The sequence below is a fragment of the Oryx dammah genome, unplaced genomic scaffold (genome assembly GCF_014754425.2).
Source record: "Oryx dammah isolate SB20612 unplaced genomic scaffold, SCBI_Odam_1.1 HiC_scaffold_23, whole genome shotgun sequence".
Lineage (NCBI taxonomy): Eukaryota > Metazoa > Chordata > Mammalia > Artiodactyla > Bovidae > Oryx > Oryx dammah.
In genome coordinates, this window is record NW_024070207.1 from 124,064,677 (window position 1) to 124,079,686 (window position 15,010).

General features: G+C 47.1%; 1 protein-coding gene across 4 annotated transcripts in view; it reads right to left on the minus strand.

The window, feature by feature from the left end:
• The window catches only part of WWC3 (WWC family member 3), a 72,264-nt gene that overhangs the window by 20,415 nt on the left and 36,839 nt on the right, over positions 1 to 15,010 (minus strand). For all 4 annotated transcript variants that reach the window (XM_040266488.1, XM_040266487.1, XM_040266485.1 and 1 more), the window contains 3 exons: positions 6,735 to 6,977; positions 5,677 to 5,766; positions 4,335 to 4,900 (listed from right to left, as the gene is read on the minus strand). In XM_040266488.1, coding sequence (XP_040122422.1) covers positions 4,335 to 4,900; positions 5,677 to 5,766; positions 6,735 to 6,977 — 899 coding nt within the window. The remainder of the gene's footprint in view (positions 1 to 4,334; positions 4,901 to 5,676; positions 5,767 to 6,734; positions 6,978 to 15,010) is intronic.

A 15,010-nucleotide genomic window follows, 5' to 3' on the forward strand; every position in this document is an offset into this window, starting at 1 on the left:
TCTTTAAGGAAGTTAACACCATGCAACAATCCAGTCAAATTCCAGGCAACCCGGTAACGTGACTCTGACAAAATTTCTCTCATTGCCATGAAGATGGATGAAGAGAGAAAGGAAATGAAAGGCTTAATCCCCAGTGTTCATAAGCTTAGTGCATTCATGGAGCAACAGGATGCAGGAGTAGACAGAAGAAGGAAGTATGGTCATCTGTTGCCCTGGGTGAGAAAAAAGCACATGGCAGACCCCACACTACACACCCCAACTGTCTGCTCTCGGGCTTCAAGGCAACGATGGGACAGTGGGGAGCAGCCAATGAAGTAAGGAACAGTCTTCTTCACATTTATTTTTAAAGCCCCTGAACTTTTCATCATGAAACACAGACTGACAGACACTGAGACCTAAGGACAACAATACCATTTGACAAAAAGTAAGAAACTGTAAGGAAAATCATACTGTGGGCAAAGCTGCCAGTTGACATACTAAAATAACGGAAGTATTAAAGTCTAGGGGGAAATGAAAGGAGGAAAGAAATACTTCAAGCTTTTAAGAAAGTTCTTACACGACTTTCATAGCCAGATGAATACCACTGAAACGACAGTAATAAGAGTAACTGTTGAGCTACTTTAAAGGACAGCTAAGAGCTATGCCCTTCCTGACCACGCCTTACCATCCTAAATACACTGAACAAAGATGTGACACAGCCTGACCAGCAGGGCAAAGGCAAGTCCAAGGTCACTTACAGTGAATGTTTCTGTCGCGCCGCATGAAAAAAGAGATAAAAAAGCAGAAAGTGAAAGCACTGTAGAAGTTAAGCCAACAATTTTAAACAGGATAAAGAATGTAATAAAAACATCAATAATCAGATGAATAAAGTAAAAATATTTATGGATTTATATTAGCAAATACCAGTGGGAATGAAAATAGGAATGGATTTCAAAATCATGACACATTTGACTTTTAAAATCTGGGGAAGATAAAACTGTAGTAAACATGTAAAAACTGCTGAAGATGACCGTTTATTTTCCCCTCCCCTGTCCCACCTTCAGTCTCCTCACACTGATTTAAAACACAATGGGTGACTGTGAACTTTGTGTAACTAAAATTTTATCTTGCTCAAGGTTGCTTGAGTCAAACTTAAACACATACTGTTATTAGACTGGAGACTGCAGGGAACCATAAATGAGGGGCGGGGTTAATATAATGAGTATTGAGATCCTCACCAACTTTATGAAGCTGTGATGACTCTAGGCTTGGGCACTCCCAAAGATCAAGGGAGGCCAGAAGTCATCTATTGTCCATGCCTCAAGCTGCTTACCCAACCCAGCCCTCTTGGAGCACCCATCAGGACCCATTCATGGAGTCAAATACTTCTAGTTTGTAAGTGGTATTTGTAATTTGAGTGTGTGCTAAATTGCTTCAGTCGTGTCTGGCTCTGTGTGACCCTATGGACTGTAGCCTGCCAGGCTCCTCTGTCCATGGGATTCTCCAGGCAAGAATACTGGAGTGGGCTGTCATGCCCTCCTCCAGGAGATCTTCCCGACCCAGGGATCGAACCCATGTCTCTAATCTCCTGCATTGGCAGGCGGGGTCTTTACCACTAGCTCCACCTGTGAAGTGCTTATAATGTAAGTAATTAATTTGTAATCTGAATAGTTCTACTCAGAGTGTCATATACGAGTACACCACCAGATAGCAGTATCTGACCATGCCAGAAGCAAAGCCCTCAGTCTAAGAACTGTGAAGCATCATAACATCCATCACAAAGCGGAAAAGAAAAGGAAGTCAGGATCAGAAATTAAGTTGGCTCTTCTCTTTCCCACCCTATCTTTATCCTGGACCGAAAGGGATGTTTGGCCTTGTGTGGACTTTCTGCATACACAAACTGACACTCTTGTATCTCGACCTTTAAAGAAACGTTGGTATGGGTGTGTGGGCGTGTGTACTCAGTCGTGTCCAACTCTTTTTTGGACACATGCAAACCCCATGGACTGCATTCCATCAGTCTCCTCTGTCTCAGTCAAGAATACTGGAGGCGGTTGCCATTTCCTATTCCAGGGATCTTCCCAACCTAGGGATCACTGTGCCGCCGGAAGTGGGCGGGGAACACAGAAAAGTAAGCTCAAGCAACAACAGATGCACAATTCAGTCCTTATTTTGTATTTTCTTTTTTGAATCACAGGAATAAACACGGCATACTGAACCTGTGATTATAATAATGAAGAACAAAGTGAATAAAGTTCCTCTGGACATGTGAATTATAGAAACGACATATATGGGGATATGAAAGGTATGTTTGCAAACACAGAGGGGAAGACACTGAAATAAGAGATGCCAAAAAGCTCCAGGACTGCTTAAGAATATACTGGATCTCTGGTTAAACACATAAATGTTACAAGAAACTATTATATATATATCAGTACTGAATATTCATTGGGAGGACTGACGCTGAAGCTGAAGCTCCAGTACTTTGGCCACCTGATCTGAAGAACTGACTCATCTGAAAAGATCCTGATGCTGGGAAATATTGAAGGTGGGAGAAGGGGACAACAGAGGATGAGATGGTTGGATGGCATCACCGACTCAACAGACATGAGTTTGAGCAGGCTCTGGGAGATGGTGATGGACAGGGACAGGGAAGCCTGTCGTGCTGCAGTCTACAGGGTTGCAGAGTTGGACATGACTGAGCAGCTGAACTGAACCGAATAACCAGCACTGCTGTTGTTTAGTTGCTAAGTCGTGTCCAACTCTTTTGTGACCCCATAGACTGCAGTCTGTCAGGCTCCTCTGTCCATGAGATTTCCCAGGCAAGAATACTGGAATGGGTTGCTATTTCCTCTTCCAAGGGATCTTCCTGACCCAGGGATTGAACCCATGTCTCCTGCTTGGAAGGCAGATTGTTTACCGCTGAGCTATCAGGGAAGCCCAATAACCAACACAGTTATACATAAAGAAGAACTGATGGGTAATAGAATGGTGGTGAGTGGAAGAGTTCACAAAGATCACCTCATTTAAGGGCAAGGAAGGTGAGACTTAGCCCCATTCAAAGATGTGCTCGAGGTTACACAGCTAATGAGTCAATAGGACAGGGAATAGGGGCTGGGTCTCAGCTGCTAGTTTGAAGCCATTTCCACTACCTTGGGTTTATACTCACGTTTTCTCTCTCTCCTTTGCTACTAAAACACTTAACAGTACAGAACCAGGGTTTCTCAGTCTTGTTACTACAGACACCTTGGCTGGATCATTCTTTGTAGTGGGGACCATGCTGTGGGCTGAAGGATGTTGAGCAGTGCTGCTGGTCTCCACCCACTAAATGCCAGTAGTACCACCACCACCACCAGCCCCTCAGCTACGACAACTGAAAATGTCTTGAGACATAGCCAAGTACCTCTAGGGGGCAAAAACACTCCTGGTTGAGATCCACAGTGCTCCACAAATTATCTACTGTTTGCCTGAATGGAATGTCTGAAAACAGTTTGGCCGCGCAAATGGAAGTTAATTAAATGGGCGGCGGTTTTTGATCTTCTCCAAAAATGAAGTGGGTTCAAATCACTGGAGGTTGGCTCACAAAAGCACATGGGGTCAAGAGAGGGAGGGTTGAAGCCCAGGTTCGGCTTTGTGCACCATCCATCAGCCAGAATACCCTCTGAAACAGCAGACTGGTTTTCCACGTGGGCTACATGTTGACAAGCTGAATTGACAGCAACTAGACAGATGAAATTCTCATGGCTACATGTTTCTTGATCTGAACAGGATCAGAGACATCGATTTGGTAGCAAGGACTGATGCTCACAGGTATGCCTTTTCACTTCCCCCATGGTAGACAAGTACAAGAACAAAGGATAAAGAGTGAAGTTACAGGGCCAAAAGAAGATTTCCAGGGGGCCGTAGCCCGACAGCTACCCCCATGCTTTTCTGAGGCAGGCACACACAGAAATACTCCATCTGGGCACACTCCCTGGGAACTTCACTATGGCCCGAGTACTTCTTTATCAGGCTCCCAGTGTGGAGGAACAGGTGGTTCTTATCTTTATTTATAACAACTAACATTCTGAAAACTAGCAAAATACCAGGAAAGACTATGACAGTCTTTCCATGGAAACTTGTCAGTTACCATGACATTTCAAGGACCAGGGACAAGACAAAAGCAAAAGTACGCAGGCAGAGTGGGCGTGCGGGCTTCCTCATCTGTCATCGAGGACCATCCATCGAAGGTCCTACTAAGCTGAGCACCCCTGAGGCCACAGCAGAGCAGCTGGCCTCCCTGCACATGGCTTCCTCAATGAGCTTGGATCCTCGCCTCCCAGCCCAGGGCACCCATGGGACTCATCGGTAGGTACCTGCAGCTGTGGGAGCAGTGGCCACTTGGGGTCCTCGCTCATGAGATCCTTCCCCGTCTCCGGGGCACCCATGCAGCGGCAGGGCCGCAGCGCCCGGCAGGTCTTCGTCCCCCAGGGCAGCAGCCTGAGCCCGCAGCCTGTCCAGGGCGCCCAGGCCTGCCACCTCAAAGCCATCACTGAGCTGGGCCAGGGGCGAGTCTCGAGAGGCCGGGAGGAAGGGTGTGTCCAGGGGAGAGCTGGGAGGGGACAGCGAGGATAGGGAGGACCGCGAAGACAGGGAGGCCAGCGACTGCGGCGTGTCCAGGGAGCGCCTTGGCTTGTGCAGGCCCGGGGGCCCCGCGGTGTCCGCCAGGCCCACATCCCGGCCCAGGGAGTCGAAGGGCACGAGGTCGAAGCGCAGGAGCGGGCCGCCCTCGGCATCAGGCTTGTCGTACTGTGGGAGCCCGTAGATGTCGGTGAAACTGACGGAGCTCAGTGAGCCCCGGCTGGAAGCCAGAGAGCCCCGGCTGGAGGCCAGGGAGCCGCGGCTGCTCCCCGAGGACATGGTCAGGGTGCTGGCAGACAGGCTGAAAAGAGAAGAGCAGCCTGGAGCCCATGGCTGGAGCCCACTCGACCCCACCCAAGGCCAGCCTCTGGGAAGCTCCAGGAGCAAAACCCTGCCTCATGCTCATCAACCTCACCTGTGAGTTGTTTAAGGCATCCAATCCCCACCCTTGAGTTCGTGACTATTTCCTTTGTTTCTGTGCATGTCAGTAGAGAACACAGGTTAACATCCAGGACTCTTGCCCGAGTTTAAGTTCCAGCTCACACTCAGACTAGCTGAAGGTATTTTTTGGTCAAGGGCTTTTTGACCTTTCTGAGCCACCCACTTTCTTGGGTGGGGAGTGCTGTGATGAGAACAGTTCCCGCCTCAAGGCACTCTTAGGAGGGGAACTGAGAAAATAATACACAGAAAGCCCTTTACACTATGCTTTCCAATACAGTTAAGTACTTGAACTCCAGACCTATTACTGAGCATCCACATCTTAAAGATATTTGTGCCTTAAAGAAATAAAAATGTATGTGTGCATATATGTACATGAAAATATATGGTTTCTGATGCTGTGAGCTACAAAATCCTTGGGCAAATCTGAGTTATTCTGAAATCCCACTTGGTGATCTCCTCAGAGTCCTTGGGTCATATATGATACGAGCAGCTCCTCTTAAAAAATATCATGTATCCACTTTTCTGTCCTGTGTTTACAACCACTTCAGGTTCTTAGTTCTGGGAGAGAAAACCAAGCTAAAGGGCATTGTGAAGCTCATGACCACATCATTACAAGATGATAATCAAGCTACTCACCTTTGTAACTGGGACTGGAGATAGGACGTGAGGCGGGTGGCTTCTTCCAGCTGCATCAGGAGACAGTTTCTTTTCTCCTGAAGCAGAATCCTGTAGGTATGAAAACAGTCCACTGGTGGATTTCAAAGATAGCAAGTATATTTTCCTAACAAGAAATGCAACTATTCATTCCCCCGAACTGACTGAGGTTTGAATGACTAAATTCTAAAAAGCACATCCAGGTCATAAATACCAAGATAACAGAGATGTGTGTTGTTTTGCTTGAAAATGTACCACCAGCCCCCTGAACAGCACCTGATACACTGGGTGGGTAGGCAGATAGATATATGGGTGAGTGGATGGATGGACAGATGGATGGATGGATGAGTGGATAGATGGGTGGATAGAAGGATGGATAAATCAATGGGTGGGTAGCTGCATGGACTGATGGATACAGGGGTGGGAGGATGGCAGGCTGATAGATGGATGAGTGAACAGCAGTTTGGATGGACAACAGTAGACAAGAAGATGGGCATAAAGATGGGAGGATGGGTGTGGGTGGATGAACAGATAGATGGAGAGTAGACTAGAAGATGGATACAAATGCCCAGCATGCCATAATCTACTGCAATTCCCTGAAACAAATCAGAGTCCCTGCTTCCAGGCAAAACCATATGAAATGCTAACATCTACAGAATTCAAAGATCAAGCCCAAAATAAAAAAGCCACTGCCCAAGTGTGGGAGGTAGTTTTCTCTCTACTTTTTCCTATGGGGTGGGTAAGGACAATGTCCTGAAAATACAGGGGTGGGGCACCCAGCACCTGCAGCGGGAGCAGGCAGTGTCTAAGTCATGGGTTCCCCAGTCTTCTTCCCTCCTCTATCCCCTTCTCGACCGTCTCCCACTTGTGAACAGGGACCAGGAGTCTTGGAGCCCTGAGCAGAGCTGGCACCCCTGGAGGACAGGCAGGTACATGCTCCTTCCACCTTCCACCAGGCAGTAGCTGCCAGAGGAATCAGTGACCATGTGCAGTCGTGCAATCTGGCTTTGCCAGCCGCTCCTCCGGCGCTACCTGCCCACCTTTCAGTGGCGCCCTGCATGGACGTGGCCCGGGCACGCTGGATCTCCTCCTCCAGGCGCCGCCGCTCCTCCTCCAGTCTCACCACATCCTCTGCCGGCCGCCTCTGCTGGATGATGAGCTGTAGTTCTTGAAGCAGGGCCTCCTTCTCCTTGACAAGCTGCAGCCGGTCCCTGTCAGCCTCAGCCAGGCCCGGCCACGACTCGCTCTCCAGCTGGGCCAGCTGCTGCTGGATGTTCGAGACTCTGCAGGAAAGGGACACGGGAAGATCCAGGAACTTGATGAAACACATGTGTCTTCACACAGTCTCAGCACTGTCACGCAGATTCTAGAAACTCACGCTGACCAATAGTGGAATGACTGCACTGAGTCAACCTCACATGGCACAAATAAGGGATCTGGAAGTGAGGTGGAATGAACCTGATGTGGAAGCCCTTATGCATCATCTGCCCTGCCCTATGACATTTGGGATGACAGTAAGGATGGTTGTTGCAGGGCTTCCCAGGTGGCTCAGTGGTAAAGAATCACCTGCCATTGCGGGAGGCCTGGGTTTGATCCCTGGGTTGGGAAGATTCCCCGGAGGAGTGCATGGCAACCCGCTCCAGTATTTTTGCCTGAAGAGTCTCATGGACAGAGGAGCCTGGCGGGCTACAGTCCCTGGGGTCACAGAGTTGGACATGACTGAAGCAACTGAGCACACACGCATGTTTGTTTCAAAGTAGACCCTGATTCACCCACATGCCTAGCGTTGCTTCCTATATGTGCTGTTTTGGAACAAGACAGAGCCAGCTCATTTTTCTCCACACCCCCTCCCTTATCAGTAGCTGAACACCGTGCTAGACACACGAGAGATGCTTCCAGCCACCTGCCTTCTCTGTGTGCCTAGGTGTGGAGCCCACCTTGAGAAAACCCAGAAGAGAATCACAGCCCTCATGGGATCCTCAAGAGTGCCGGAGGCCTTGACCATGAAGGATATTCAAAATGCCTGGCAGAGAGCAGGTACTCAACCAAAGCTAAACGCGTGAAACAGAGAATGAACACACCAGCAAGTATATGAAAGAATGGGAGTCAAGTCGTAGTGAGCCTGGATGTGATGCAGGGTACCCCTTAAGCTGCAGAAATACAGCTCTTATTACCCCACCCTGTGCATCCAAATGGCCCGCAGGCCCACTGGGCAGACAGACTAGTGTCCTGAGGTTGTGCTGAAGGCAGAGGAAGTGAAAGAGACATGGCCCATGTTTTTAGAGCATCCCTAAAAGCAGGAGCACGATGTTTTAAGCCCTTTATGTTTATATGTGGCTCAAGATGGGGGTGGCTTCTGGGCAGAAAGAAGGATTTGCAGACCTGACCAGAAGCCAGCCGTGTGCCAGACAGAGGTTGGCACACGGGCCCCAAACTAAATCCAATGACTTCTCTGAGGTCACAGAGAGCTGTGAGGGTAGCAAAATGGCAGGTGCACTCAGTCCTCTAGCCTCAAGACAGTGGTTCTCAAAGTGGGGTCCCTGAGTAAGCCTCAGTATCACCTGGGAGCTCATTACAAATGCAAACTTCAGGTACCACCCCAGATCTGCTGAACACCATGCTCTGCAGATGGAGTGGGGCAACCCAGGCTTTGACAAGCCCTCCTAGGTGCTTCTTGCCAAAGTGTGACACCCACTGCTTTTCAGGCACCCCAGCCTGGTCTGGAGAATGCAAACTGTCCTTGGAGCTTAGGGCTTCCATCAGGCAGGGATAGGATGATCCTCACTAAAATGAGAAAGGCATGAGTACTTCTGAGACTGTCCCATTTGGTGCTCAGGACACACATCGTGAATCAAAGCTGGTGTCCTCGCTGGGTCCAAACTTCAGAATCCGTCTCAACACTGTGCTTCCTTGCAGATACTGACAGTCAACTGGCATTGGCCCATGTGTTAAGGGCTGTGGGATATCCCTGTACCAGTCTGAGCTGCTCCTGAACTAGACATGAGCATGAGATTAGTCAATCTGACAAAAGGATTGGCCAAGGCGCCTTCTTCAAGGGAAGAAGCTGAAGCTCCAACACTTTGGCCACCTGATGCGAAAAGCCAACTCATTGGAAAAGACCCTGATGCTGGGAAAGATTGAGGGCAGGAGGAGAAGGGGACCACAGACAGAGGGTGAGATAGTTGGATGGGGTCATTGATTCCATGGATGTGAGTTTGAACAAGCTCCAGGAGATGGTGAAGGACAGGGAAGCCTGGTGTGCTACAGTCCATGGGTTCACAAAGAGTCAGACATGGCTGAGCGACTGAACAACAACAACAACCTTCTTCAAGCACCAAACCAATTAGAAAATCCACAGTCATGAAAAGGAAAGCGTATACAAGTCATAGTTTAAATGTGCACGTTTTACTCAAGCCCAATTCCCCAAGAAGGTAAAGAAAATAGCTGAATGTCAGTAGCTTTATTAGGCAAATTCTTTTCTAACATAAGACCGATTTCCTGCAAATGTGTTGGAAAATGGTGCCAAACCATGTCACTAAAAAAACTAATGACAGATGCAGCTCAACAGGGTTAGGAATCCAACTGAGCTTAAGCATCTACCTCTCTCTAATTAGTGTAATTAAAATTTATGGCAGTCATATAACTGAAGCCCAAGGAAGCACTCCAAGCAGACCCATAAATTAGCACCAAATCAGACATTAGACCCAGCAAAATTTCTGGAACATTCTACTGTAGATCAAGCCAAGTCAAAGGTAAGGAATAAATATAGAAGAGATGTACAAAGAGCAAATCCATTGGGTCCTCATAATTTTTCATTTCAATGTACACAGGAAAGCCTATTTGAGCCCAAGTAAAGTTAGCAGTGTTACCTGGTCATATATAATAATAATTCTCATACTACAAGCACACATATTTTTAAAAGCACTCCTTTTGAGTTTTCTGAAGTTAACATGTGAGGAGATCAAGATTCCATTTGCATTGGCCAGCTCCAGGTTAGCCACCACTGCACAGGGATTCAAGTTACTGAGGGTGGGTGGAGATCCAATCCTAGATAATCCTGCTTTTTCCAGGAAAATCTCAAGTGACTCAGTCATGTCCAGCTCTTTGCGGCCCCATGGAGGTAGCCCACCAGACTCCTCCGTCCATGGGATTCTCCAGGCAAGAATACTGGAGTGGGTTGCCATTTCCTTCTCCAGGGGATCTTCCCAACACAGGGATAGAATCCATGTCTCCTGCATTGCAAGCAGATTCTTTATCATCTGAGCCACCAGGGAAGCCCCCAAGTAATATCCACTATCAGAACAAAGAATAAAGAAAAAACTGAAGTACAAGAGGAAAGAGAGGCAAAGGGCAGATTTCCAAAGGTCTGCCCACTGTGAGCATAAAATAAATAGTAGTGACCAGGATTAAACAGTGTACTGTAACTTTCCAGAGCTCAAAAGAAAAAGCTGTACGGACATATGGTGAGGGGTGACTCCTGCAGCAGAAACAATTTGGGTGAAGCTGACTTAATGTAACCCACCTGGAAAGGTTGTTTGGGCTGTACTGAGCACTAGATGAGCACACTGTGCTTAAGAACAGGTTTATTGCTTTTTTAAAACAATAATAATTGAATTTCATAGCACTGCAAATCACTGCAGAGCTCCCTAGGAATCTAGAGGAATACTGGCATATATTGTGTGTGTTGGTCGCTCAGTCCTGTTTGACTCTTTGCAACCCCATGGGCTGTAGCCCACCAGGCTCCTCTGTCCATGGAACTCTCCAGGCAAGAACACTGGAGTGGGCTGCCATTCCCTTCTCCAGGGGATATTCCCGAACCAGGAATCAAACCCAGGTTTCCTGCATTGCAGGCAGATTCTTTACTGTCTGAGCCACAAGGGAAGCTGACTGGAATAGACTAGAAAGTGTAACTTCTTTCTCTAGATCCAATCTTCTTTCTCTAACTCCAATCTAATCTGGAGTTAGACATTTGGGGGTCTGTTCTTAGCCAGGCTGAGAGAAGCATGTGTCTGTCTGTGTGTACCGGGAACCAAGAATGCTAGAATTCTTTCTTGCACAAGTGGTGTCTTGAATGTTTGCCACAGAAGAGGCAGGATGGATTTACCTTTAAAACGATAAGCCTTGTCTACCATGCTGCTGGACCAGAAAAGAGCATCTGCAAGGCGGACCCTTTCTGTGTTAGGATTATTGGATCCAAGAGACCTTCTACCTCAGGCTAAATAACAAATGTACAGTTCTGATGTCCCTTCTATATCCACACCCAGTAGCTGATATGCAGTGCGAAATTGGAACCCCACTCTTGCAAGCACCATCATTCCAATTCCAGAAAATAAAGGGAAAACCAGAAAGGCTATTTTCTACCATATTCTCTCAGTGAAATGAAACATAAGGAAACAAAGCGAGGTCACAATTAAAATTTCAAAAAAATAAACTTTTCCAAGTCCCCCCCCACCGCCTTTTTTTTTTTTTGGCTGCACCATGTGGCTTGTGGGATCTTAATTCCCCAATCAGGGATTGAACACGGGACCATGGCAGTGAGAGCACATAATCCTAATTACTGGACTGCTAGGGAACTGCCCAAGTTCATTTTCAAAGAGAATCAAGATCAACTTAAAACTGGCGAGGGTTTGTTTTTTCCCTGAGAGTCAGCTGAATTTACTGATTTTTATTTTTGATAGGTAATCCCTTTTATAGCCTATATATATCCTCTCATAAATGTCTTTTAAAGGCTTTAAGACACACGTCCCTGTGCACAGAATAGTCAAGAAATGAAAAAGCAAGTTCTCAATCAAGCACTCCAGTCTCATGTTTATCATGTGATTTCTAAATTTCACCCCTTGAACAGGCCTAATGTAGACAGAAGTCAAATATGAATCATTTTTCCCTTACTATTTTTGCCCAAACACCTTTTCTGTTACAACCCAGGCACCATTAAACCATGAATGGAAACCTGCATTTATGTGGCAGAAACTGCTCAGACCCTTACAGTTCATGTGGAAATCTTAAATATGACTTGCATTTTGCAAAGAAGAAAATGCACTTTTAATATTGCACAGTTTTGAGGCATAGTTTACATATTCAGAGTAATCCCCAGTTCTTTGAATTTATACCTCAACTCTGGGATCTATGGTACAATTTTGCACGTTCCTAAAATACTGCCACTTTCTGGAACAGAAATGGAACTCCAGGCCAGCCACAACCCTGACTCAGGGTGAGGGGACATGACGGACCCAATGCCATGTTCTAGGACATGGTGCCAGGTTAGAGTCTCGTGCCTTCAGATGTCAATTACAGCTGTAGACTTGATGCTTTTTATGTTTTCTCTCTTTAGTTTTCTTTCGCAAACATCTATTTAAATGGAAATCAAAAGTCCACCACAGTCTCATCTGAGATCTGAGTCATATGGACAGTGAAATCATTTTACCTCAATGAACTAAATATTGGTCAACTAGTGTCTATTCAGCTCAACTCTTTATACTGGAAACTCATGGAGTCTGACTCTAGACCATGTGGCATAAGAAGGGCCTACGTTTCCTGGTGGGCTCGTGGTTGGGAATCTGCCTGCCAAGGCAGGGGTCACGAGTTTCATCCCTGGTCCAGGAAGGTCACACGCACTGTGGAGCAACTAAGGCTGTGTGCTACAACTACTGAGCCTGTGTACCTAGAGCCCGTGCTCTGCAATAGGAGAAGCCACCAGGAGAAGCCCATGCACCACAACAAAGAGTAGCCCCCGCTCGCCACAACTAGAGAAAAAGTCCATGCAGCAGCAAAGACCCAGCTCAGCCAAAAATAAATAATCTTTTAAAAATTTATAAAAAAAAAGATGGGCCTACAAATACCCCAACACCCCTCCCTGCTCTCACATCTTGTCCCCTCTGAACAAACAGAGCTTCAGAATGACTTCTTTAAATGGAAAGCAGATGGTCTCCAGGTTTCTTTCTCTTGGCCTGTTTCCTTTGTCTCTCATGGCCGTGCCCCACTCCCAAACCCAGATACATCGTCACTGGAGAACTGAAGGGAAAATCCAAGGGACTGATCGAATTCAGCTGGAATCCTAATGCTCCATCAGTGACGGCACAGGACCCGTCCTGGCAACAAACACTGAGACGCGGAGACACAGGCCGGGCCGAATGTTTTGTTCCTATCAGGACGGCAAGTGTTTCTATGGAAACAGCTACAGTTTGTGCACAGTTCTGGAACAAGCACTCTTAGGTTAAAAATAAGGAGACATCTGCGTCATCAGGATTGCTTCAAGAAGACTTGTTCCTCCAAACTGGCTTTGAAAAATTCTTTCAAGTTTTTAACCAATAGTGTGAAAATATTCCTATCATAAGGTCTGCCTTGGGAACCAAAGTGATGTTCCTGAAGGAAAAGGAAGAAACAGTTGTTGGAATATATTTTACATGACCTAGAGGGCTTCCCAAGTGGTAAAGAATCCACCTGCCAATGCAGGAAACACGAGAGACAAAGAATCAATCCCTGGGCTGGAAAGATTCCCTTGAAGGAGAAAATGGCAACCCACTCCAGTATCCTTGCCTGGAGAATCCCATGGACAGAAGAGCCTGGTGGGCTACAGTCCATGGGTTGCAAAGAATTGGACACGACTGAGTGACTGGGCACACATGACCCAGAGTTGAAAACAAAACTAGTCACCATGACAGTGGTGGTCTGGTCTAGAGAATTCTCTAGAAATCATACCATCGTTTGGAATTAGGAGTTCTGCTTCTATAAACTTCCTTTAAATCTGAAGAGACATGAAATCCCTCATTGTTCAGAACATTTATTGTCTTTTGATGATTTCCCAGCTCTGAGAAAGAATCTCAAATCTAGATATACAAGGAAATACATCAAGGCATCAGCTTTTCCCCATTTAGAAGTAGCAAAGCCCAGGAGGTTTTACAGAGGGGAAGGAAGCTAATCTTCGTGGGGTGCAGCCTGGCAACAAGAGGAATGCCTCAAGGATGTTTTCAAGCAGGTGAAGCTCCAATGAAAGCACCAAACTAACTATCAAATATCAAGATCCACAGCCTAAGTGATCCTTGACCATAAAGCGAGCCTCAGAGAACTCTCTCTGGGGTTGTTATGCCCTGCCCCCTAAGAAACTTGCAATTATACAATTCTGCCCTGATCCCTGCGCCCCCTTGATTGAGAAAGCTTTCCTCAACACATGGGCAGCCGGAATTCCAACATCCCTCAGGGCCCAGCTCCAAAGCTGTTTTTTCCAACACCCAAGAGGAGGATTCATGACGGGGTGGTCCATGACCACAAGCCCTTCTGAATGACCACGAAAGCCCAGGAACCACAAGCTGAGCAATGACATGTCATGTGAACACAATTTCTGAAATGAACAGACCATGACCTGCCTCCATGAGATCCTGAAGGGCATGCATGTCTAAAGGCCTTTTCTTCTTGTAAATCCAGGGGAATTAGCCCAAGGCTCATACCAGGACGAGGGTTTTGGGGGCAGGAGCCAGGAGCAGAGCAGCTGACCTGGCACTGACCTGGGTCCAAGAATTCCTTCCACCCGCCTGTTCATAGGGGTGAAGGTCAAAGAGCATGTGTGATCTAAGGGGACCTCTGTTTACTCTTTCAGTAAATATTCACCAGACACTTAGTTGCTGGAATTATAGTCATGAGCTAACTGGATAAAAATTTCTGCCCTCATGAGGCTTCCATTCTCGCAGGGAAAAACAAACAATAGAAAAAGCAAACACATGAAGTATGGGCTCCCCAGGTGGTGCTAGTGGTAAAGAACCCGCTTGCCAACTCAGAAGACACAAGAGATGCAGATTTGACCCCTGGGTTGGGAAGATCCTGGGGAGGAGGGCATGGCAACCCACTCCAGTATTCTTGCCTGGAAAATCCCATGCACAGAGGAACCTGGCGGGCTGCAGCCCATGGGATCCCAAAGAGTTGGACATGACAGAAGAGACTTAACAGGCACATGCATAAAGTATAGAGCAGGTTAGCTGGTTACATTTGCTGGGAGAATCAGGGTAATGGGGTGGTGGATGGAAGTGATCCTTTATTCAGAATGATGAGAAAAGTGTCTCTGACAGTGAGCAGAAGGAGAGCAGAGGTCAAATGACCCTTTGAGGCCAAGCATCCCATTGCAGGCAGAGGAAACAGGAGGGGCCAAGGGTACTGTGTTACTTGCCTTGCATTTCTGTAACAAGTGATCACAAACTTGGGAGGCTTACAACAACACATATCAATACCTTACAGTCCCATCCAAGTACTAGCCAGGCCCGACTCTGCTTAGCTTCCGAGATCAGATGAGATCGGGCACATCTGGGGTGGTATGGCCGTAGACCTT